A 24610-nucleotide genomic window follows, 5' to 3' on the forward strand; every position below is an offset into this window, starting at 1 on the left:
ACCTTTCTGTCGTATCAGACTAACTTCACCCTTAAATTCTTCATTTTTACATGGATTGCGATGGATTCTTTCAAGAGGATAACGCAACTGTCCGCTGTTCAAAAATTATATCTGAATGGTTCGAGGAAACATTCCTAAAATTTCCAGCATCTACCCCGGTCGCCTAATTCTCCAAATCTGAATCCAACTGACAGCATCTGAGATATGTTGCAAAGGGTAGTTTGGCTTTGCAGTTCTCAACCGACAAGAGTAGAGCAGTTGACAAATATTCTGATGGAAGAATAGCGAAATCTGGAGCTAGACACTCTCAAAGACCAAATGGAATCCATATCCTGGACATGTACAGAGGTAAATCGGACAAAAGCTGATCCTACTAAATATTGAAAAAAGTTTGTAATTTTTTTTTTGGCGAGTAAGGGTATTTTGATTAGGTATGACATTTATATTTAGCTGTTAGAGAATGAATTAATAACGTTCAAAGAATCAGCCATCCCGAACAGTTACCCATTGATGGTTGAAAAGGCTAGACCAGAAATCTTTTCTATATGTTGATGTATAAAAGAACTTCGAGGGTCTTAAAGGAATTGAAGATTCACCTTCAACGACAACAAATGATGATTACTAAGCAGCTTCAAACAGATTCAATAAATAGAAACATACCATGTCAAAAGTTTAAAGAGGGAAATATCGGGATGAAAAGAATCAACTACACGAAATGTAAAAATATGAGCAAAAAAAAAAAAAAAAAAAAAAAAAAAATACATGAGCGTATTCCTCTTGATAAACCCATTTATACACAGGCAATCTACTGAATGGGGAAAAAATTAAATAATATTGTATTTATTAATATATTAAAACAATAGAACGCGATCAATAAGTAGTTCATGAGCAAGCTGAACATGGAATTCGATTAATGCTTTTTTGCAAATGTCTTCGCACTTCCAAAATGTTAGATGTAAAATTTACCGATGTTGCTATGGCGAGAATGTTAATTGTCATGCTGGTCACCTAATTTGGGCATTATGTTGAAATAAAATCATTAATTACTGATTAATTCACCACAAAGGAGGAAAGAAGATTTCTTTCAGGAGCAATAACACCTTGCAGTGATGCAAAAGCGGTCCCAGGATTTTCTAAAGGAGAGGCTAAAGCAGTGTTACAATTTACGCACATATGGGATTAATTGTAACAATGTTTTTTGTGAAAAAATTTACAAAATATAAGTGTAAAAAAAGTTACAATTCTTATAAGTTTTTGTATTTAAAATCAGAAGAAAGCAACCTTCCTTTAACGTAAATTTTGTCATAATTTCATTATAAAATGGACTTTGTAATAATTAATTACTAACAATATATCATTATGAAATAATGTTACTGTAATATTTTATGAATACTTTGTTTATGACCCTCCCCTTCTCCTCGTCATCCACCCACCAATCTTTGTCCTTTATGCTGAGTGGTTATGTCAGCGACGGTAATCATTGGCAACCTTGTCTCCTTGGCAGTTGCTGTTTATAATTTCTTGCTCTTGGCAGTCTAACGAAGTCTACAGGTACCTTTTGCTAGTTGTCAAGCCCAAGATGCAGTTCAAGTTTGATGGACGTTACGAATAATAAACCCTCTCTTTAAACAAAGCTAGGAGTTTTGCTCCTCCAACCTTTCTTCTCATAAGCCTATTACAAAGATTTTTATGCGGAAGGTTGATTTTTCAGTGAGCTCCTCCTCATCTTATCTTTATTTTGCATAAATTCTATTTTTCTATTTTCCGGTAAAAAAATACTGGAAAACAACGTTTAGGATCAGATTATTACTTCATTTCACATTTATTTATTGCAGTCAGCAGTTGGAACTCAAAAAGAAATCATTGCAACTTCCTTTAATCAGGTGATCCTTCTTATTCGTACTTCAGTCAGGAGATCCTGTCTAAGCTTTGCAATTAGAGATCGCTTACAAAAATAACCGCTAGGAGATGAGGAGGAGGTCACGTTGAATTACTCACATAAAGCACATTAAAACTCCATCAGGTTTTGAGCATTAATGTTCATTCGGAAGTCTGCATCATAATGGCCGACTAGATGACTTTAAGTGCTACACAATTAATTCCGATTTGGACCTCTTTATTAGTACATCAGTCTCAATCAATTGCACTTCAGGTTATTAACGGGTAAATACCCCTGGACAAATGTCTAACAACTTGGAAACCATTGTAACTGTACTGTCTGAAAAGCCATTTCTCCGGCCTTGTAACAAAGATACGTGACCATGGCGACCAACGGTAACTAAAGAGATTAGTGAATGCTGTTAGACTTCCGCTTTGATTTCCGGTTTGGAAATTATTTAAAACAGCATTGCCGTAACTGTTGCATCGAAAAACCAAAGTGAGGGGGTTGCAGGGTAATGCTGGCAAAAGGGGAGAACTTACAGTTTTGTAGATTTATTTATTTTTTTTTGTATTAGAGTTAAGTTACTGCTATGGATAAAACAGTGGTTAAGTAATAGAAAACAGAGTACTTATAAATGGTTATAAAACCGTCATTCTCCCTCCCCCAAACTGGGTGCAAAAAAACCTGGGTCGGAATCCATCAATTATTCTATAAATTTGGCTTTTATTTCACTCCGTGGCTGAGTTAGTCGGAACTCGGGGTTTTTCCGACTAGCAAAACAGGCAAACCGACAAGAAAACACACAATTTACATACATGATATACACACAGGCAGATGAAATAAATTTCGAGTGGTCCTAATATGGCAGGATTTTCTTTTTATTTTTCTACTTTTTCAAGTGCTAATGTTATCAGTGGGGTCCCTTTCAATATTTAACAATGATACTGATGTAAGCAATTTAAGTTTAGTAGTAGTGGTGGCATGTGATGCAAGAAAGCAAGCATATGAGCTTATGTAGCATCAGCCAAAAAAAAAAAAAAATATATATATATATATATATATATATATATATATATATCACACAACCATTCCCTCTAAATGTTTGTCCAGTTCCTCCTTAAATTTATTTAACCTATCAACTTCCACAACGACAGATGGAAGTTTGTTCCAGCAATTAACCACCCGCTGGCTAAAGACAAATTTCCGCACAGCTATTCTACATCTGTCTTTCTTAATTTAAATTTATACCCCCTTAGGTTCGTAATCTGAACAAGTGGAAGAATCCCATCAGAATTCACCGTGCTCAACCCATTCAAGGCCTTATACACCTCAATCGGATCACCTCTCAGGTGCTAGTCTCCAGCCACTGCAATTTGCAGAACTTAAGCCTCACTTGGTAAGAGAATCCCTTCATTCCCCTCACCAATCTTGTTGCCCTTCTCTGTACACGCTCAAGGAAATCTACATCCTTCCTAAATTGAGACCTCCAGACCTGTAGGCAGTAAAGTAGTGGTGTGGCCTGACCATTGCTTTATACAGAGGGACAATTACCTCCTTTTCCCTGCTAGCAAAATTCCTATATATCATTGACAACACCCCATGACCTGCCCTGGCAGCTTCTCTGCATTACTCAGAAAACTTCATATCTGACTGCACAATTACTCCCAGATCTTTTTCATTTTCTACCACCTTAAGTGTAGTACCACACAGTTGGTACGTTTCTCTGGGGTTACTTCTACCCATATGCAGTACTTTGCATTTGTCAATGTTAAATACAAAGGTTAGCAGGCTTCAGTTGCCACTTCTCAGCCCATCTGCCCAAACTTTCTAGATCCGGTTGCAGTAGCACACTGCCATTACTGTCATTAACAACCCTGCTAACCTTGGTATCATCTCCAAACTTCGACACTTAGCCTGATATACCTTCATCAGTATCATTGATGAAGGTATAACAGTGGACCCAACACCGAATCCTGTGGGACTCCACTAATAACATTAGTACACGAAGAGCAGCACTCATTGATTACCACCCTCTGTCTTCTCCCATTCAACCATCCTTTTATCCATTGTAGCAACTTACCCTTAATACCATTCTGCTCTAATTTGTACAGTAGTCTTCCATGCGCAGCAGTGTCAAAAGTTTTCCTGAAATCCAAGTATATGATATCAAAATTATGTTTTGCATACATTTCCTTTGTAACCACATCATAATAACCAATCAAATTTGTCGGACAAGACTTTCCCTTAACAAACCCATGCTGTGTCTGAATTATTGCTGCAGTCTTGTCTAGATGATCCTGCAATGCATCTTTAACCAGTGACTCCATTGTTTTACCCGGAACAGAAGTTAAACTAACTGTTCTGTAATTACTCTTCTCACCCTTCGATTCTCCTTTGTGAATTGACAGGTCTGGAGGCCTCATTTTAGGAAGGATGTAGATTTGCTTGAGCGTGAGAAGGCAACAAGATTGGTGAGGGGAATGAAGGGATCCTCTTACCAAGAGAGGCTTAAGTTCTGCAAATTGCAGTGGCTGGAGACTAGGCACCTGCGCGGTGATCTGATTGAGGTGTATAAGGCCTTGAATGGGTTGAGCACGCTGAATTCTGATGGGATCCTTCCATTTGTTCAGATTACGAACATAAATTCAAATTAAGAAAAGACAGAAGTAGAATAGATGTGCCGAAATTTGCCTTTAGCCAGCGGGTGGTTAATTGCTGGAACAAACTTCCATCTGTCGTTGTGGAAGTTGATAGGTTAAATAAATTTAAGAAGGAACTGGACAGGTATTTGGAGGGAATGGTGGGATTTTTTTTTTTTTTTTTTTTGTTAGTTCTCCCCGAGTCACAGCACTCCTGCCACTTTGTGCCCGTTGCTTTGCTGCTCTAGTCTGGGGAATGATACTTTAAATTAATAAGATCAATAAATTTAATTAATTGTCAATACTACACTATCTAACAGAATCCTAAATGCAGTGATGCGTATTACGCTATATAATTTTACGTTAGAGCTACCTAGTAGTAGTATTAGTAGAGGCATATGATGCAAGAAAGCAAGCTTATACAGCATCAGCAGAAAAAAAAAAAAAACTTCCCATTTCACCCATCCATTCACTCCAAATGTTTGTATAGTTCTGCCTTGAATTTCTTTAAGCTCTCAACTTCCACAACAAATGATGGAAGTTTGTTCCAGCAATTAACCACCTGCTGGCTTAAGGCAAATTTCCGAATATTTATTCTACAACGATCTTTCCTCAATTTGAATTTGTCCCCTCAGGCGATTAATCTGGTCAAGAAAAAGAATCCTATCAGCATTGAGCTTGCTGAAACCCTTCAACGCCGTATACACCTCAATCATGTCACCTCGCAGGTGCCTAGTCTCCAGACACTGCAATTTGCAGAACTTAGACTTTCTTCGTAAAAGCAATCCTTTGTTCCATCCACCAATCTCCTTGCCTTTCTCTGTTCCAGCAGCTCTACATCCTTCCTAAAATGTGGCCTCCAGACCCGTATACAGTATTCAAGGTGTGGCCTAAGTTAGTGACATTAGTCGGTATAAACTAAGCAGATGGATTATACAATGGCAATTGATAAATGCAAGGTATATTTGGGTAGAAATAAATCCAGAATAATATTTTGTTTGAGTAGCACCAAACTGAGGGTAGTTGAAAAAGCAAAAGAACCTATAATTAATTGTAATGTGATATGAAATTCACTGAACAGCGTAGACAGGCTGCTAGAATTGCTCATAGTGTTCCCATTCGATCAATGATATGCAAAATTTTCATTTATTCAATGAAAAGTCATTGAATGAATTTTATGCAGAGTTTCTCATTCGATTAAATATGTACAGATCTATTGGAAAGGGTATAGAAAAAAAGCTAACATGACATTTGGAGACACAAATCAATATTCTTTCCAAGGAAGAGTAGGCTCCTGAAAATTGCAAGTTGCTGCTGGGGATAAAGGGATGGTTGAGTGGGAGAAGAGTGGTTATCAGTGGGTACTGTTCTTCTTAGACTTTTGTATTAGCGAGGGTCCCTACTGTTTTCAATATTTCTTAATGATGAAGGAGATTGTTTATGCACGGGTACTACACATACATCATTTCTACTACCCCAGGTAGTATGAATGCATCGTTTAATTATATCTCATATAATTAAATCAACCTTTAAATCAATGTGAATCAACCTTCACAACGAATGGCCGAATTATTGCACTGCTGTGAAAAAGTAACGCTTCCCCAGTGGAGAAGACTAATATTACTTATTCTCGGCCGATACCACCACCCAGACGGCACCGATTCGAACCTTCATCGGTGGGTGGGCAGGTACTCTGTTATTGCCACTTCTTGATGATATTGATGAAGGCATATCAGACTAAATGTGTAAGTTTGTAGATGATACAAACGTTGGCAGATTAACTACAGTAATCGGGTATGCTACTGCAACAAGGTCTTGGAAAATTAAGTAGATGGGTTGAGAACTGTCAAGTTTAATATTGACAAATGCAATATTAAATATCTATACTTCATATGGATAGGAGCAATCCCAGATTAGCGTACCAACCACATTCAGCGCCCTCAAGCCAGCCCTGTATATATCAACGTTTTGGGAATGAATGACATCAGGGTTCGAAAGAGAACCACAACGCTTGTTAGGATAATACGTTCAGAAGCGGCGCCATCTAGTTATAGGATGTCTAGGATCTAGATGGCGCTAGTATACACGACATTGAATCATTGCCGAAACGCTGTTTCCGTGTGGCAAACTGAGAACGGCGTTTCGGCATTCATTCCGAGTCCCGGATGAAATGAAGAAAGTTCGGGATTGGCCCTAATATTATGCCAACAAGTTTTATTTCGTAAAATTTCTGTCTGTATGCAGCAACTGGTTCAAGATGGCAAAAGGTGTTACAGCTGATCAGAATTTCAAACACAGTGCACAAATCTGTATAAACCTTAAGGGGTAGCACAGTTGGTAGAATCGCAATCTTCCCCAAACCGGGTGGAAAATACTCGAGTTCGAATCCCTTCGATGATGTAAGGAATTTTCATTGGTCTTTTTCACAACTGGGCTGAATTAGCTGGTCTCAGGAGACGGTTCTATGTTTTTTTTTCTCCGAAACTCGAGTTTTTCGGCTAGTAGACAGGCAAGTCGACCATAGAACACACCCAGTTTACAAACAATATATATATACGGCGCAATATGGCCAAAGTCACTGATGCTCCTAAAACCCAATCTGTACAAATAGTGATATATCTTACAGAATAAAAGAAATAATTATAGAATCGTAATTGTCATTAAATTTTGCACTCGAATGTATATGTAATGCTGGTCCAGCCTAAGTGTCATATATGAATTCTGCATTTGTTCATCTAACGTAAGAGACCTGTTGAGATGTCAATTAAATTTCCATTATCTTATATCAATCAAACTGAGACGTTTGCTGTTGTCAGGTCATCTATCTCCTACGATGTGAGTGATGTGCAAGGTCACCATTGTGTTAGTGCTTTACCCAGCTGTTTACGAAATGGAAAAACATGGTAGTTAACAGGGCTGATTGATGCCGGAGAAATCTCCAGTGGAATGTAGGTCACTGTGAAGCAAAATTCGTGATGATCACAATGGTGGTTTCCCTTTCCTCTGAAGACAGAGGTGGAAACCTCTGTTAAATCCATGTGGCTATATTCTGGGGGGGGGGGGGACCTCGCGCAGTTGATGATTCCAAAGGAGTAATACAGCAGGAAGTGTTTTCAGTCTTTGCACAAAGAGAAGGCGAACATGTTTTGCTTTGAAGAATGTATCTACAATCATTTTATATACATTAACATTCAAGATGGCTGCTTTTTTTTCAATAAGCAACTTAAATGGTTCGATTTATAAAAAAATTATTAGATATTTGACCCAACCTTCTTGATGATTGGATTGAAAAAAAAAAAATTTCCTTTATATGGCATTCGAGCCAAAAGTAAATATCAGATATTTTTAGGAGTTAGCAGACAAAAAGGCTTTTGTCTGCTAACTCCTAAAAAAAAAATAATAATAATAATTATTATTTTATATATATATATATTATATATTTTATATATAATAATAATAATAATATATATAATAATAATAATTATTATTATTATTATTAATTATTAATAATTAATAATAATAATTAAATATTTATAAAATAATAATAATTAATTACGAATTATTAATTCGTAAACAAAACTACTCATATTTTGAATCACTTTAATAATTGCAAAAATGCTGCAATGTTAGTAAAATTTATTTCGGACAAAGCAGTGAAAATTTATTTATTATTTTTTTTTATGGACGATGCCATTTTTTTCTTTATTATATTTTTTCTATGCAAATAATTAAACATAATTAAACAGCATCGAGATAAATCTGAGCAATTTAGGCCGTTCGATGACGTCAACGAAAGGCAGTTGTTACCGCAGAAGAGAAAATGTCAATTTGCAGACGACTGGAATAGCAACCGACGAAAACAGAGCCAGACGATAACACAAACTAGAATTTTCCAGAAAGTAGAACAAAACGTCATAGTTCATATGACTATAGGAGATAATTTGCAAAATAAAGTGTAGAAAATAATAATAATAATAATAATAATAATACAACAATGCATCGTATTAAATTATATTGAATTAAAAACGGAAAAGGAGAATAAATTGAAGGCGTAATATAGAGTAGCCAATGTGGAAAAAATAGCATAAAAGTTTAAACTGTTTGCAGAACTGATTTGCAAAATATGAAATAAAGATACACAAGCATTTTAAATTGCACGTTTATTGTGAGATGCGATAAAAAAAATTTAGTGGCCTCATCAAATTGGTGGAAAAGACATGAGTTAGAATTCAGTCAACGACGATAGAAATTCTCCCAGAAATTGCGGTTTTTCATCCAGCAAACGGCCAATCGACCACACACACACACACACACACATACACACACAATTTATATAAACATACGTATGGCCTATGTTGCTGATGCAACTAAAATCTTACGAAAACGACGTCAGTTTTTGTAGGATTTTAAAAAATGACGTTTTTCAACTCCTCATGAACATTAATTTTAGGGCGAACATTTGTTCTTTATTTATATAAACATAAACGCTTTTAAAGCTTTTTTATTATTATATCAATGGCATAGTAAAATTCCTTTACATAATTGGGAGCAAAAAATATCAGATGGTGTCAGGCTCGGATCAGTAGACAGGAAGATGGATGGGGGTTATTTATTACCATAAAGTTTTGGTATGGAGTATTTTTAAACTGTTATAGAAAAGCGATAACCGCATTTTTAAATGGGATCACCACTGAAAACATGTTCCCGGGAGTGAGAATGAGAGAATGAAGAAGGAGGGCTGCACCATGCAACCATGTTTGCAGTTTCTTTTGTTATATTGCAATTTACTTATGGTGTGAAAAGGGTTTCTTGCTGTTAGGATTTCTGTTAGCTTGAACTTATGAAGAAAGACGAAGGTTTTTTTTTCCGTAAAGTAGTTGATCTTTATGGTGCCGTATCAAGGAAGTGTAAGTAGAGTGGAAAAGCCAGTCAGGAACTTATTATTTCAGCGTGTACAGTCTTTAAATGATAATTCATTGCTTGCATAAGGGTGATGTCCGTTAAATTCTATGCTCGCCAAAGCAAGCTAGAAAGGAAGTACTATAGAAAGTGCCGTTTATCTAATATACTGATATGTCAATTCAGTTCAAGGTTAGACCACGTGATGGTGATGATAGGTCAAGCGAATTAGCAATAGCTGTTATTAATGAAAACCGGCATAACTTTTGCGAAACATCAATGTCTGTGATCGAAATTCTGTATTTTCAGCATGTCCTTCCAAATATTAAAAGCGTAACTTAAAATCACAGGGGCTTTGCAGAATTTTAAGAAAGCCTCCGCTTAATCAGACATTATTCTACTGGTGGAAATGTCTTATATCCAAACAGTTCCTAAAAAGAGTGGCAAATCCCTCCCTTCCAATTATCGTTTCACTACATTTACTCTCTCTCTCTCTCTAAAGTACTGAGAAGTCCATCAAATCCAACAGTTTCAACTTCTTGAATATACACTACCTAGTTTCTCACACGTCGACCTCCAGGTAATTCTTTCATAGGGCGAGTAAAACTTAGCTAACTTCAATCCTTCTAAAATGCAGTTCTGTTTTATATGTCTCACTTTGGCATAGCAAGTATCGCTTCCTTTGAATGGAAAAAAAAAATTTTTCTTTTTTGCTCTTGGCGCTACTTTTCTTCTTCTAAAAAAGATAGTCTGTATACAAATTGAAATGTGAATTTGAAACGCTGCCTTTTTAATAGATACGTATTTCTGCAGGCACTGTTGAAATACATATCGATTGCTGAACTTCGAAACCAGTTTGAATACGTGCCCCAACATCCATTTATTTTTTAAACCAAACTTAAAGGAACTAACTCTTCCTCTTTCCTCTTTGTGAGTTATCCCTTCTGCTTCTCAAAAGTAGCACTTGTGCTTTTTAAAAAAAGGTGTAGCAAAGGTATTGCAGACTGCTCAAAATCTACATCGTGAAAATTCATCTGGTAGTTCACTTGAATCTGAGCCATAACATTTGTTGAGGAAGGATAAATTTCATTTACCATATCTGGATACAGTATGTAATATGAATTCCTTCAAGATATGCAAAAAAATATATGGTTGGGGTGAAAAAAAACCCCGATTTTTAATGCATAGTATACTTCTTTAGCAGATTTGTGTGTTCACAGCAATGCAATCCAATTTTACCAATGAGATTGTAATCCAAAATTCTGATTGATACAGTCCAAGAGACTACACCATCATCAGTAAACCTCTGTTATCTTAATCCTTAAAAATTCATAAGAAGACGGTGTTTTAAATGATCGCATTCCACTTGATCCTGACTGACGTACTAGATAACAAAACGAAGGCCTTCAGTCAGTAATCCACTCTTCTATTTCAATCCCTTGAGATATATATCAAGGACAAGTACCCTTCTAAATAAACAAGCAAATGAGCAATAATAAGGAAATCTTTATATAAGGCTTACCAGTACGTTTCAATACCCGCTTCATTTTTCGGAAGGATATCAGTGAATGAGATGGCACTTGAAATAAAGTGAACCTTTCTTGTCAATGAAAGTATTAATATCAACTGACGACAACATAAAACAGCCTTTGGTTCAGAATAATTCTTATGATTTGAACTCATCCTTCAAAAAAAAAAAAAAAGATTTCGCAATTGCATTCTCTAATTCCTACTAGCTAACATAGCTACCACTTAGCCCCAAAATTGGTCCAATATTTACAAATTTCCCCTTTAGTAAAGTTGTTAAAGGTCGAACAGACTTCTCTCTTCATTTTAATCAGTATGCAAATAAGGAAGTTCGAACTTTTCTTCGTTTTTTTAATTTATATAATGGTATATTTTAAAAAGTTCATTTTTTTTACAAACACCGACAAGCTCTCCGGTGTGAAGTCGTCACTTCCACTCGGATCCCTCATGGTACACTTATCTCAACCTGGGAGCAATCCATGGAGAATACACTCGGAGTCATCCTCAAGGACCCAGTTGCTCTGACTCAATAAGAACAATACCAGTTGTGTCAAGAAAATAGGACTGTGACACACTGCAGACAGGATCGCCCTTCTCATGGGATGAGCTTCTTGCAGCTGTCGCACAAATAATAACCAAGTAATGCCCCGGTTTAGATCTGATCGAGCCAGAAATTGTTAAAAAGGTAGCCGAGTACGCACCAACGCTTCAACTCGACTTGTTCAATCGATGCATGGAAACTGGGGAATACCCGACAGAGTGGAAGACAGTAAATATCAAACTTATTCTGAAGAACCCAACGAAACAGCTAGAAAATCCAGACTCGTTCAGACCTATTGCACTTCAGTCAGTAGTTAGTAAACTTTATGAGACTCCTGCATGAAAGAATAACCCAGCACTACGAAGTAGCAGGATTGCCAACAAGGAAGCAATATGGGTTCAAACCGGGATCCTCCACGATTGATGCATTAAAAAGCCTGCTCATTGCGGCAATAGAATGATGCATGAAGTATTTACTCCTAATCTCCATCGACTTCGTTGGAGCGTTCGGCTCACTTTGGTGGCCGAGCGTCCTCGGCAGGTTGAGGGAGGCTAAAGTGCCCATAAACTTATACAAGAAAGATCATGGAAGATTACCTATCACACAGAAAGGTTGAGATCAACGCTCAGTTCAAGAAACTAAAAAAAAACAGACATAAAGAGGTTGTCCGCAGGGGTCCATTATGGGCTCACTGCTTTGGAATGTTGTATTTAATGCGTGGACCCTGGGGGGATTTTTTTATTTTTTTATTATTTATTAACACACAACTGTATATACATTCTCAAGTTATCTTAATCAATTTACATACAATATTAATCAATTTATATACAATATTTATATACAGATTTATATACATGCTCTTATATATACTGTAGTCTTTCTGTACATTGATTGTGTGTGTCCTGATATGAAGGGTGGCTCCTAGACACAAGCCCATCTCCACCTTTTACTCCTGAGAAAGCTCAGAACGTCTGTAAGACAGGCCTGAAAAAAAGAGTGTTATTTCAGGCCATTTCGCCACCAGGGATTAACTAACACCTGGATCCACCATTGTGTGCTGTAATGCACAAATCCTGCACCTACCGGAAGTAGTGCTATACTGGTAGGTGCCAGCAATCCCGCCCCCAAGGCTGCCCAAACTTGGAGGCCAGCGGAAAAAAAAAAAAAATAAATAAAAATAAAATAAAAAATAAAAATAAAAATTTTCCAACTAAGAACAATGTACACTTGTTGAAAAAAAAAGCAACATTATACGATTATTTACATGCAAATAGCAAATACATATACTTACATTAACTTAACACTTAGAAACATTAACATTAACATTATCTCCACTTTAGAGTCCATCCACAAATGCAAGCCTGAATTGGGTGTCCAGGAGCAGAAGATCATCTCGCTGTAGACAAGAAACATCCTATAAAGATGACATTACACGAAGTGTTCTGTCGTCAAATGTGCAGCACTTCCCTTAATTGGTATCCTGCAATAGATTTCTTAGCTCCTGTCTTCTTTTAAAAACTTTGGCCGAGAATTCCTGAAGCAAAGCAAAGATGTCCCACCTCTGAACCAAGAGAGGTAAATTATTCTCCGTGAGGTTTGGCAACCTATTTAGTAATTCCTGCCTGTCTGAAGTATACAGTCCGCATTCAAGGATGACATGTCTCCAAGATTCCACCTCACCGCACGAACAGTAGGGGTCAGGTTCTAATCCTCTTTCAAATAGTTTGGCCCTTAAGCCATGTCCAGTGATTAAGTAACTCGTTGTCATGGTGGGAGCAAACCAAGACGACACCCTCCTGTCCATTGCAAAGCTTACGGCTGGAATGAAGCCTCTTGTAATGGTTCCATACTCACTCAAATCCCAACGTTGCTGCCAGCAATTCACAAGCTCGCCCCAAATTCTACGTTTTTCCTCCTTTATGTTGTTATTTGGATTAGAGGTGATATTCAATATTTGTAACGCCCTTCCCTTCTTTAAGTTATATACAATACCTCGGAAAATAATGTGTAAATCCAAGGGGATGGTACCTGCAATAACCTGTAAGGCATTTGTCGACACTGTCCTTGGAGCGCGTATAACTGTAAGCAACATTGTACGTTGCAGGGACAGAAGCTTGGCTTTAGTTGTAACCTTGGTAGCAGCCGCAAACCAAATACCAGCACCATAATCTACAATGGGAAGAAATATCGTCTTGTAGTACAATACCAGAGTTTTTTTGGATAAACCCCATTCCTTGCGGGAAATTCTAACAACTGCAGCTACGAACTTTTTGATTTTTTCATTGATTTTAGTGACATGTACATGAAACCTGAGACGATCATCTAAAGTTAAACCCAGATATTTGGTGTTCTGTACATATGGAATTTGAGTACCATATAGGGTTACCTTTGGCGGCCTTCCATAATCGAAGTGGTGTTTAAACACCATGAAATTGGTCTTGGTGACAGAAATCTTTAGTTTATTCAAACCCGCCCATGCCACTAAATTATTCAAAACTGACTGAATTTTTTGTTCGAGAATTTGTCTTGATCCTCCCTGCACCGCCACCACCAAGTCATCTGCATATGCAACTTTGATGAACTCATCGCTATCCTTCGTGAGCCACTGGTCTAGCACTGCATTCCAAAAGAGAGGTCCCAAGACTGAACCCTGAGGGCATCCTCTTGAAACGGTAGTCGTGTATGATAAATGCTTTGCACATACTCTAACTTGTCGATCCTTAAAGTAAGATCTGAGGACTCTGAACAGGTAGTCATCACACTTTGCCAGTTGCAGTGACCTGAGAGCACTCTCCCACCAAAGGGAATCGAAAGCGCCCTCAAAGTCAATAAAAACAGCAAGAACATATTTGCTGTTTGCCTCCTGAATGTAAGTCAGCAGGGTTGAGATTGCGTCCTCAGTGGAACGTCCTTTTTTGAATCCAAACTGGCAATCAGAGGAGAGATTATGTTCTGTAAATAATTTAAAAATCCTTGGGGCAATCATCCTTTCAAATAATTTGCCAAGATTTGCCAATAAAGAGATTGGCCTGTATGCTCTGGGGTTTGTTTTTGGCTTTCCCGGTTTATGCAAGATTTTTAAGAGCGCAAGCTTCCATTCGAGAGGGAAAAGCCCTTCTAGCAGGCATTTATTAAATAAGTTTAATAAAATCTCAGGGAAGAATTCATAAAATTTTCCAATTACTTGATTCTCAATGAGGTCAATGCCAGGACATTTTTTATGGTTCAATTTAGCTACTGCAGCACCTAGCTCAAGCATATTAAAAATGGCAGTTTCGGTTGTCCCCTTATATTCACGATTAATGCGTCTAATTTCCGCTTGATCAGGGCTGTCCATAAACGGCAAATCTTCCGGAAATAGGCTACTCACTATCCCTTCGACTGTAGATTCCCAGTCCGAAGTTTCTTGATTCTCTCTAATTATCGTGTTGTAAATTTCACCACACAAAAGTTTATTTCTTGAAAGCTTATAGATTATACCCCAAGGGTCAGCATTTCCTGTTTCCTTCACCAGACGTTGCCAACAATTTTGCCTGCTATCAGCAATTGCTTTATGGTACCTCTTCCTCAAGTCTCTGTAATCATTTTTCAAAGCCTGAGTGTCTGCGTCCGATAGATGCCTATTCCTTTGGTATGCTTTTCGTGCTTGTTGAGTTTGTTGTCTCAATTCAGCTAGTGTCGAAGACCACCATGGGACAGAAGTTCTTCCTGTCTGTTTTCTTTTCGTCGAGTAGGCCATCGCTTGATATAATTGATATTGAACCAGAAAAACATATTCTTTTGCTGTTAAGGTGTTAATGATTACTTTGTTATCTCCATTAAAAATTGTATTCAGATATTCACGAAACTTGGTCCAGTTCACTCTGTCCATCCGAAAACGCCTTAAATCCCTTATTGTTATATTCACTTGCCTATCCTCCGGTAAAATCGAGAAGGTGATTGCTCGATGGTCACTATTAATTAGATACGGATTGACGTCCCAATTTTGCACCCTATCCACCAGATTAATGGAGGTTAAAGTAGCATCTATATTAGATTCACCATTTGTCGTCGAGAATGTATATGGTTTATTTGGCAAGTTCTTTACATGATCCAAGATCAGATCAACCAACTGCTCGCCTCGAGCATCAGAAAAGCCGCTGTTCCAAAGTGTAGACTTAGCGTTGAAATCTGCTGTAATTAGTAAGTTTTTAGCTGAAAATCTGCTACATACCCTGTCAAGTCTGTGTAAGGCTGGCTGAATATCTTCTGAGGGAGGAAAATACTGGGAAACCAGATAAAACGACTGGTCCCTGGAGGAAACCAGGATACAAACTGTGGTAGCAGAACATTCACTTGAGATAGTTGTTATTACTAGTTCACTGTTAAAGATAATTATGGCGGCCTTGGGTCGATCGTCACTTGAGGCAATAATCCTTGCCGAAATTGGATATCCTATAACTTTATACGCTGAACCCCCTACCTGAGAAGAGTAATACGGTTCTTGCAAGCATACAATATCAAACCCCAGATCATCAGCAGCTTTCCTAATCTCGTCCGCCGCTGCACGAGATCTTTGCCCATTAATCTGAAGAATTTTTATTTCGCCGTATTGCAGGTTAACACTTGTTGAATCAATTACCGTTGTATTATTCATGTCTGGTTCTTCGGTCTGTCAATTCAACAGCTTTAAGATACTCAGGGCATTTATTATCCCTGACCGAGTGATTACAATCCCTACCTCTACGTTTACAATTAACACACTGTGGTTGTTCCTCCTTGTGAATACAGTCAGAAAAAACATGGCCTCCACCCCCGCAGTGGCCACAAGATACAGCTTTATGGGAACAGAACTGCGCACTGTGACCATATCCTAGACATCTGAAGCATTTGCTTACAAGTGTAAACTTACGAAATCTATGTGACGTGAAACCTAGATAAATTTTGTCACTCTGAATCACGTGTCCCATAAGGCGTGGGCTGAAACCAATAACCCAATTGGTCACTCTGGTTCCGGTGCCAGAGTTAAATCTGAATGTAATCTCATTCTTAACTTCCTCCTGGCTAAAACCAAAGTCTTTTAAATTTTTATTAATTAAATCCTCCAAAATATCCTCCTTAGAATATTCCTTTGGGACACCGTAGATCAAAATTGTAGGATCGGACAATCTGGGTTTTTCTATTGATAATCCTGCTTTTTTTAATGCAGAAGCACTTGAGATCTTCTTGGCATCATCAGGATTTGTTGTCTCTAACAACACACCTTTATTTCTCAAAAGACGTACACCCTTGATTTTCATGTCCTTGTGATCTTTTTTAATCACTTCAGTAACTGCCTTCCTGATATCCTGGCTAGACGCCAGGGAAGATTCTGCTGAGGGCCTAAGTATTAGTATGTTTTCGGAATCAGAGATCCCACTTCCGGAATCCATCCTATCTTCACCAGCAATTGGTCTGCCCGAAGAAGCTGCCACCTCCACTGAAGACGTTAGCAGAGGAATCTCTGTTATTTCAGGAGTCTGTCTATTTCGCTTTGTCCCACCACGAACAACTTCCGTAAAAGTCTTATGAGGATGTAGATCACGTTGGATCTGTATCATCTTGTCCAAAAGACCTGCTCTGATTTCCAATTCAGATGCTTTGGTCTTAAGTCGTTCATTGTCAATTAAGATTGCGGTGGTAACTGCCTCTAGATCCGCCCATAGACTATGAATGCGGTTAGAGGCAGACTTAGTTATCTTGCTAGAATCCTTTGATAGAAACTCTCCCAGAGCTTTCCTGATTTTGGCAACCGTCGCATATACAATTGAAGCATTCAAAGACCCACCCAGGTCCAATCCCTCTGTTAGAGAAAGATCTTCAGAAGATTCTGTTGGAATCGAGTTACTATCGACAATGACCATCGGCGGCTCAGAAGCCAACGAAACAGAGGGACTCTCCACCACAATGTTTTTATCTCCTCGAGCTTGAGTAATTCTAGGAGTTTTGGGAGTTTTCTTCCCCCTGCATCCCTTTTTTTTCTTAGATGAATCCGTAGACTCTGATCCAGAAGAATTCTCAATGTCAATATCTTGTGTCAGTATCCTAACTTGGTCATGGTCCAAGTCAGTATCCATGTCAGATAAGTGTAGGCAAAAAAAAAAAAAAAAAAAAACCACACGACTATTGTCTATCCTCTTGTTCTAAACTTGTCTTCTCAATCCTAATAGGATACTCATTAGTACCCTAAAGGCAGAGTTATATCAATATGTCTATGTTTAATATGTATTTCACTTATCCAGCTGGATGGAAAGTGGAAGGGAAGTTCTGAAATCTTCGAAAAGCAGTGTCTAGATCTCAGTCCCTAATAGCCTGAGGGCGCCAGAAAAATTCTTGAAATTAAGTATTTTTATAAGATCCTCACCTACCAATAACGGGGTCCCAAGGACCAATAGATGAGGAGAAATATCAACTTTAAGATTGAGAAATGATAGCCCAAACAAGCCCACTATGTTATCCAGCAGAAGGCTTAAGTAAACTAATGAACAAACGATATTAAGTCAAAATACTGCGATGGCGCTAGTAAAAGTTTTCCGTCTCCATGACTAATTTCAAAAAATGGAATATTTCAAGTCGCCATTATCATCCATACAAAGTCTATGGGATAATGGTATCTCTATGGGAGATTTCAGTGATATATGTATAAGCACTATGCAATGCAATGTACGACTATGAAATCAATTACTCAGTTTGTAATATAATCTCATGCAAATAATTCCACAACCCCACGGTCCCAACAACCAAAAAATCACCTATGAACTCACCACAACTTTAACTTCTAGGAAAACATATTTACACATAAGGGGGTTGTCAATGAACGCATTAAATATCTCAAAAAGCAGGAGCACATTCAGAACACATGAGCCACACTGGACGATACCTCCACACCGGACTTTTATTTACTGTAGGCTACCATTTTGATTTCTAATGGCTACTTCCACTGGGAGCCGCCATTTCGTGGTGCCGTCTTAGACCTGTATTACTGTTGGTGTGGGGCACTGTAGCTGACATTATTGTAAAAAAAAAAAAAAAAACCCTGGGGGGAGGTCAAATCCCAGGCTTTGGCAGACAACCTAGTTCTCACCGCAGAAGCAAACTTCAGAGCTGAACTTGGGACCCTGGCCAACCACGCCATTCAACTCCTCCAAACCTAGGCAGCAAAGAACTTTCTCATGATTCAACCGACGAAGACTTCATCCATCCATCCTCCTCAAAGGTTTCCTTGACCTGTGCAGACTGTCCCAGATTAAAATTGGTGGGACCACAATAAAACTTGCAACACAGCTAAAATATTTAGGTGTACTCCTAGACAGCAAATTATCCTTTCAGCCACACTTTAAATACATTAGGACAAAGATCAGGAAATACTCAGCCCTGGTGGCCAGGGTCTCGCGAAGAGATTTGGGTTCTTAACAAGAGAACGCTGGCACTTTACTATAAGACATTCCCACAATCTCATACACCTCGGCCGTCTGGTATGACAAAACTATACTGATGACCAGAAGAACATTGGATTCCATCCAGCGATCCATCCTCCTTGCCATTACTTGCACTTGCAGTACAGTGACTACACCAGCCTTACAGGTAATTGCAGGAATCTTCCCACTTGATCTCGAAATCGCCAGAACCGGAATGCTCTATTACCTATCCAAAGGAGTCCCAGTTACCTTCTTGGACTTTACAACAGATCCTATGAACAACAGGAAGGTGGAAAAGCAAGCTTCAGACTCACCTACTGCAGGCTTAGCAAAATAGATGGGCCACCTCCACCAAAGGAGAGGTAACCCGTAAGTAACCTCTTACGGGTAACCTCTACCACCATGGTTCTTTCCAGGACTCCATACAGCATACCTACTAACAGGGCATGGCCCCTTCAACGCCAAACTCGCTGGTTTCAGGCTCACTGAAAACCCACACTGTCTATCCGGAGAGATCGAGGATTGGAATTATCTTATGCTTGATTGTCTCATATACGACGAAGGCTTAAGGTGCATATTAATCACGAGAGTCAGATATTTCCCTAAAGGGCGAGAGTTTCTCCTCCTTGACACGGAAGAAGATCAGAAAGCCCTGACGCGAATTGCGCAGGACTTCTTTACGAGAGGAAGGACGCAAATAGACATACGTTAAGGATCAAAGACGAAATACTATCAGACTATGACCAAATACTGATTGGGCACACTACCAACTGGGACTACCACCATCTATGAGTTGATGTCACCACTATGAGGAAAGGGCCTCATGGCGATCGGATGAGTACCTACTCAGTTCTTTCAATCCCTATCTTTACTCTTTTTTTTTTTTTTTTTAATACATAGGTCCTTACACCTTGCCGCTGAAATCTTCGGAAATTAGGGGGAAGAACCTGCCAGCGTACCATTATGATCCTTCCACTGCCTGACCTGCCTCCATGTGTCTAAGGATGGGCAATGGACTTAAGATGCATATTAGCCACGAGAGTCAGACGTTTACCAAAAGGGCAAAAGTTTCTCCTCCTTGAAACGGAAGAAGACTACAAAGCCCTGACGCGATTCGCCCAGGACTTCTTTATGAGACGAAAGACCGAAATGGCCATTTGTCAAGGATCAAAGACGAAATACCACCCGACTATGACCAAATACTGATTGGTCACACTACGAACTAGGACTACCAACACCACTTAGGCAGCAAGACCTGCCAGAGTACCATTGTGGTCCTTCTACACCTGACCTGCCTCCACGTGGCTAACGATGGGCAATGGAGGGTCCTACTAGGGGTACAATGGGTAAATGGTCAGAGGAACAACATAACACAACACTAACACACACTTACACTTTTGGAAACCTCTGGCCTTTAGCATTAGCCTTAGTTGAGGCATATGATGCAAGAAAGCAAGCCTATATAGTATCAACCAAAAGAAACCTTTCCATTTCTCCCATCCGGTCACTCCAAATGTTTGTCTATTTCAGCCTTAAATTTATTTAAGCTATCAACTTCCACAACAAGAGATGGAAGTCTGTTCCAGCAATCAACTACCCGCTGGCTAAAGGCAAACTTCCGCACATCTATTTTACAGCTAACTTTCGTTAATTTCAATCTATGCTCCATCAGGTTCTTAATCTGAGAAAGTGGAAGAATCCCGTCAACATAGACCCTGTACAAACCATTCAAGACTTTATAGACCTCAATCAGATCAGATCACCTCGCCTTCACAGAGTGCTGTGACACACAAACAGAGTACACAATGCGGAGATGGGGGTACCCCTGGGGCCACTAGACAATGAACAATTTATTCTTTTTCACTCATGGGAGTTACACATGGATTGTTGTTGTAATGGGGTGTCAGGAGAATCAGAGACTGCCATATTGCTACGTATATATATTGTCAGTAAATTGAATGTGTTCTGTGGTCGATTTTGTGTTTGCCGGACGAAAAATCCGAGTTTCTGGGAGGGAAAAACCATGCTACCCTCACTTGAGACCGACTAAAGCCACGTTATGAAAAAAGGCCCCTAAAAATTCTTCATGACGGGACTCGAACTCAGGTCTTTTCCATCCGGTTGGGGGAGAACGGATGTTCTACCAACTGTGCTACCCACGAGGGACTCATGTATTCTAACTGTAAGATCCATTTGATACTGATGGGTAGCACAGTGGTTATAATTACCGTCCTCCCCGCACCAGTTGGCAAGGCCCCGACTCGAATTCCGTTAATAATACGAGGAATTTTTGGGTTTTTTTTTCTTTCGTGCTTCCGTTAGATGGTCTCATGTGAGGAAAATAAGGTTCCTCCCGCGGAAAACTGGTTTATCAGCAAAACAGGCAAACCGATTAGAGAACACACTGAGTTTATGAACATAATACTAATGGATGGATGAGATTATTCTAGGATAACCCTCATATAACAATGTTTTTTAAACCCGCTTCATGTTTGATCACAAATTTTACATCTGCGACTTTCACAACAATGGAACCCATCTAAGAAGATAAAAAAATTAATATATAATATAAGGTAAATATAAAATAATATAATACATTGAATAATGTAAATTTTTGGTAAACCAGTGTTTCGGAAGTTGACAATTTTACTCTCAGGCTGGACTTATTTATTCCAAGAAATTCATTTACTTCATGCTGGCAATAAGGTCTACTCCTACTACAACTGAGCATTCCGGCAGCCATCCACTAATTTGGATTGTATGGTCATTTATGGCTTACATAATTAGATATTAATGTTTCAGAAATAAGCCGAAAACATAATAATGTGGTAAAAATGAATTTTTTTTAAAGTAGGAATTTTACAGTATATCTGCTTCAGGAGAAAGTCTCCACGGAAATTTGGCTGCCCAAACTGACTTGGTGTGCATCAACCAATCCCAAGCTATACTTGCCCGCTCTTCCACATTTAATTACGCCTCTGCAGTTTTTTTTTTTCTCACCAAGGCAACTAAGACCATGAGGTTTAGATGTATATTGTCTGTAAATTGTGTGTATTCGGGTGCTTGTTTTACTGGATGAAAAGCCAGAGTTTCCAAAGAGAAAAAAAAAAAAAAATCATTCTACTCTCATCCCAGATCGACTAACTCGGCAAAGCTGTTAAAATAGTCCATAAGCATTCTTCCCCTCATAAGAAGAACAATCTTAACCACCGTACTACTAACATGCATTCAACATTTATTTGTTTTTGAGATATTGTTTTTACATTATTACTAAAATGAAGTGACCTAAACTTCCCATTTATTTAAGAAATATAACATGGAGTATGAAAACAATTAAGAATCGAATCTGTTAGGAAATCATTTTCTGGTGTTATTATTTTTACAATCAGAATCCATTCATTTAATTTATTTCATTTTAGATATGACAGAAAAGAAAAAACAAACGTATAAAGATAATAACTATTTTTATTAAATGATATCTTATTGATCGCGAATTATATGTTTCTTTTTCATACTTCTTAAACTGGCCCATATCTAAAAGGAAAGAACATTTCATGGTTTTATAATATATTCATAATTGTATTAATTATAAAATCGATGCGGAAGGTTAACTTGCCTGTAACGAAGGCTGCTTCTTCATGTGTTGATTCAAATTTGTCCTTGAGTTTAACGAAAAGAACACCGATACAGTTCATTATCCCAAAGATGGTGCCATTAGTCCAGAAGGAAGCCAGGCATACAACCCATCCCCAACCTCCATCAGGATGTCGGAAGTTGTCTTTTGTGTCGCGAATTACAGGTCCACGCTTTGGTTCTTTAATTCTGGAAATAGGTCTGTCAGATTCATCACTTAACGATTTTGACACATCTTGACTGGATTTTCCCATTTCTGTTTCTTTCCAGTAAACTGAAAAATTTAGTTTATGGGTGCACTTAAATATGACAAACAAATCCGGTGAGATTCGACAGTCCGTAGAATAATTATCCCAACACCACTTTCATCAGCTGTTAACGGTCAGCGGTTTTAAACCGCAGTTAGGTTACCGTAGCTTTGCGACACCATCCCAGCTACGAACTTCTGGCACCTGTGCTTGCGTTAAAGCGACACCACTTCTGTGGCTACAGCTATAAATAGGAAGCGGCAGCAGGGCCATTGGGGGTTAGTTCTAGAGCGGACCTATAACATGCGAGAGCTAAACTTTAAAGCTTCTCTTTCACCACTGTTTTGTCAGCGTTACGGAACTCTAACGTAGTGGATAAAAAAAAAAAAAAAAAGAACAAAAAAATCTTCATTAGTAAATGGTCCAAGGACGAGCACTCACACTTCTTTAGTGAATGGCATTTCTGGCGTAGTTTCTTGAATGATTTACGACTAAGATATCGATGACCTTATCATTGCTTTGTTTCGATATAAACTGACCGAATTCAGTTCTATTATTTGTTATCAACACACATATCATCTCAATTCTTTTGACAACTGAATTATTTGATTAATTACTAATCTTTATTCATTTTCCAAATATATAAGCATTTGTTTTAAAAAAAATAATAATAATCCAATTCTAAATATAAAGTTGATTTTGCACTATTTCCGTTAGATATCGATTTCTACCGGAAATTAGCAGCGCCATAGATTTTTAGAAGCAAAGACAATTTATAAAACACAACTCCATTTTTTTTGACAATTGATTTGTTTGATTAATTATTAATCTTTATTCATTTTCAAAATATATATGCATTTGATACACGCGTTACGCGCAGAAAAAAAAAAAAAAAAAAAAAAAACGAATCAAATTGTAAATATATATATATATATTTTTTTTCCTATTAAATATCGATTTCCAGCGGAAATTAGCAGCGCCACCGGTTTTTGAATTTTTGAATTAATGTATATATATATTATTCATGACAATAATCACTGATTATCAAACGTAAAAGTCAGTAATAATAATAATAATAATAATAATAAGAAGAAGAAGAACGCAATACAATATCGTACAGTATACAATAACTGTGTGGTACTACATGTAGGGTTGTAGAAAATGAAAAAGACCTGGGAGTAATTGTGCAGTCAGATATGAAGTTTTCTGAGCAGTGCAGACAGGTGCCAGAGCAGGTCATGGGGTGGTGTCAATGATATACAGGAATTTTGCTAGTAGAGAAAAGGAAGTGATTATTCCTTTGTATAAGGCAATGGTTAGGCCACGCCTTGAGCACAGCGTACAGGTCTGGAGGTCTCATTTTAGAAATGGTGTAGAGTTGCTTGAGCGAGTACAGAGAAAGGTTACAAGATTGGTGAGGGGAATGAAGGGATTCTCTTACCAAGTGAGGCTTAAGTTCTGCAAATTGCAGTGGCTGGAGACTAGGCGCCTGAGAGGTGATCCGATTGAGGTGTATAAGGCCTTGAATGGGTTGAGGACGGTGAATTCTGATGGATTTCTTCCTCATGTTCAGATTACGAATATGAAGGGGGGGGGGTTAAATTCAAATTGAGGAAAGACAGTTGTAGAATAGTGCGGAAATTTGCCTTTAGCCAGCGGGTAGTGGATTGCTGGAACAAACTTCCATCTGTCGTTGTGGAAGTTGATAGGTTAAATAAATTTAAGGAGGAACTGGACAAACATTTAGAGGGAATGGTTGTGTGATATTTTTATTTTATTTTTTTTTTTTTTGGCTGATGCTACAT

At 38.2% G+C, this 24610-nt stretch overlaps 1 protein-coding gene across 1 annotated transcript in view; it reads right to left on the reverse strand.

The window, feature by feature from the left end:
- Positions 1-23034, reverse strand: part of LOC150081218 (monocarboxylate transporter 10-like) — a 139926-nt gene extending 116892 nt beyond the window's left edge. Inside the window, exon 1 of the mRNA XM_090379410.1 lies at positions 22541-23034. Within this exon, the coding sequence (XP_090235536.1) occupies positions 22541-22811 (271 nt within the window). The 5' untranslated portion in view covers positions 22812-23034. The remainder of the gene's footprint in view (positions 1-22540) is intronic.
- Positions 23035-24610: the final 1576 nt, after the last annotated feature.

This window comes from Mastigoproctus giganteus, chromosome 8 (genome assembly GCF_048544385.1).
Source record: "Mastigoproctus giganteus isolate SK-2022 chromosome 8, ASM4854438v1, whole genome shotgun sequence".
In the NCBI taxonomy this organism is placed as follows: Eukaryota; Metazoa; Arthropoda; class Arachnida; order Uropygi; family Thelyphonidae; genus Mastigoproctus; species Mastigoproctus giganteus.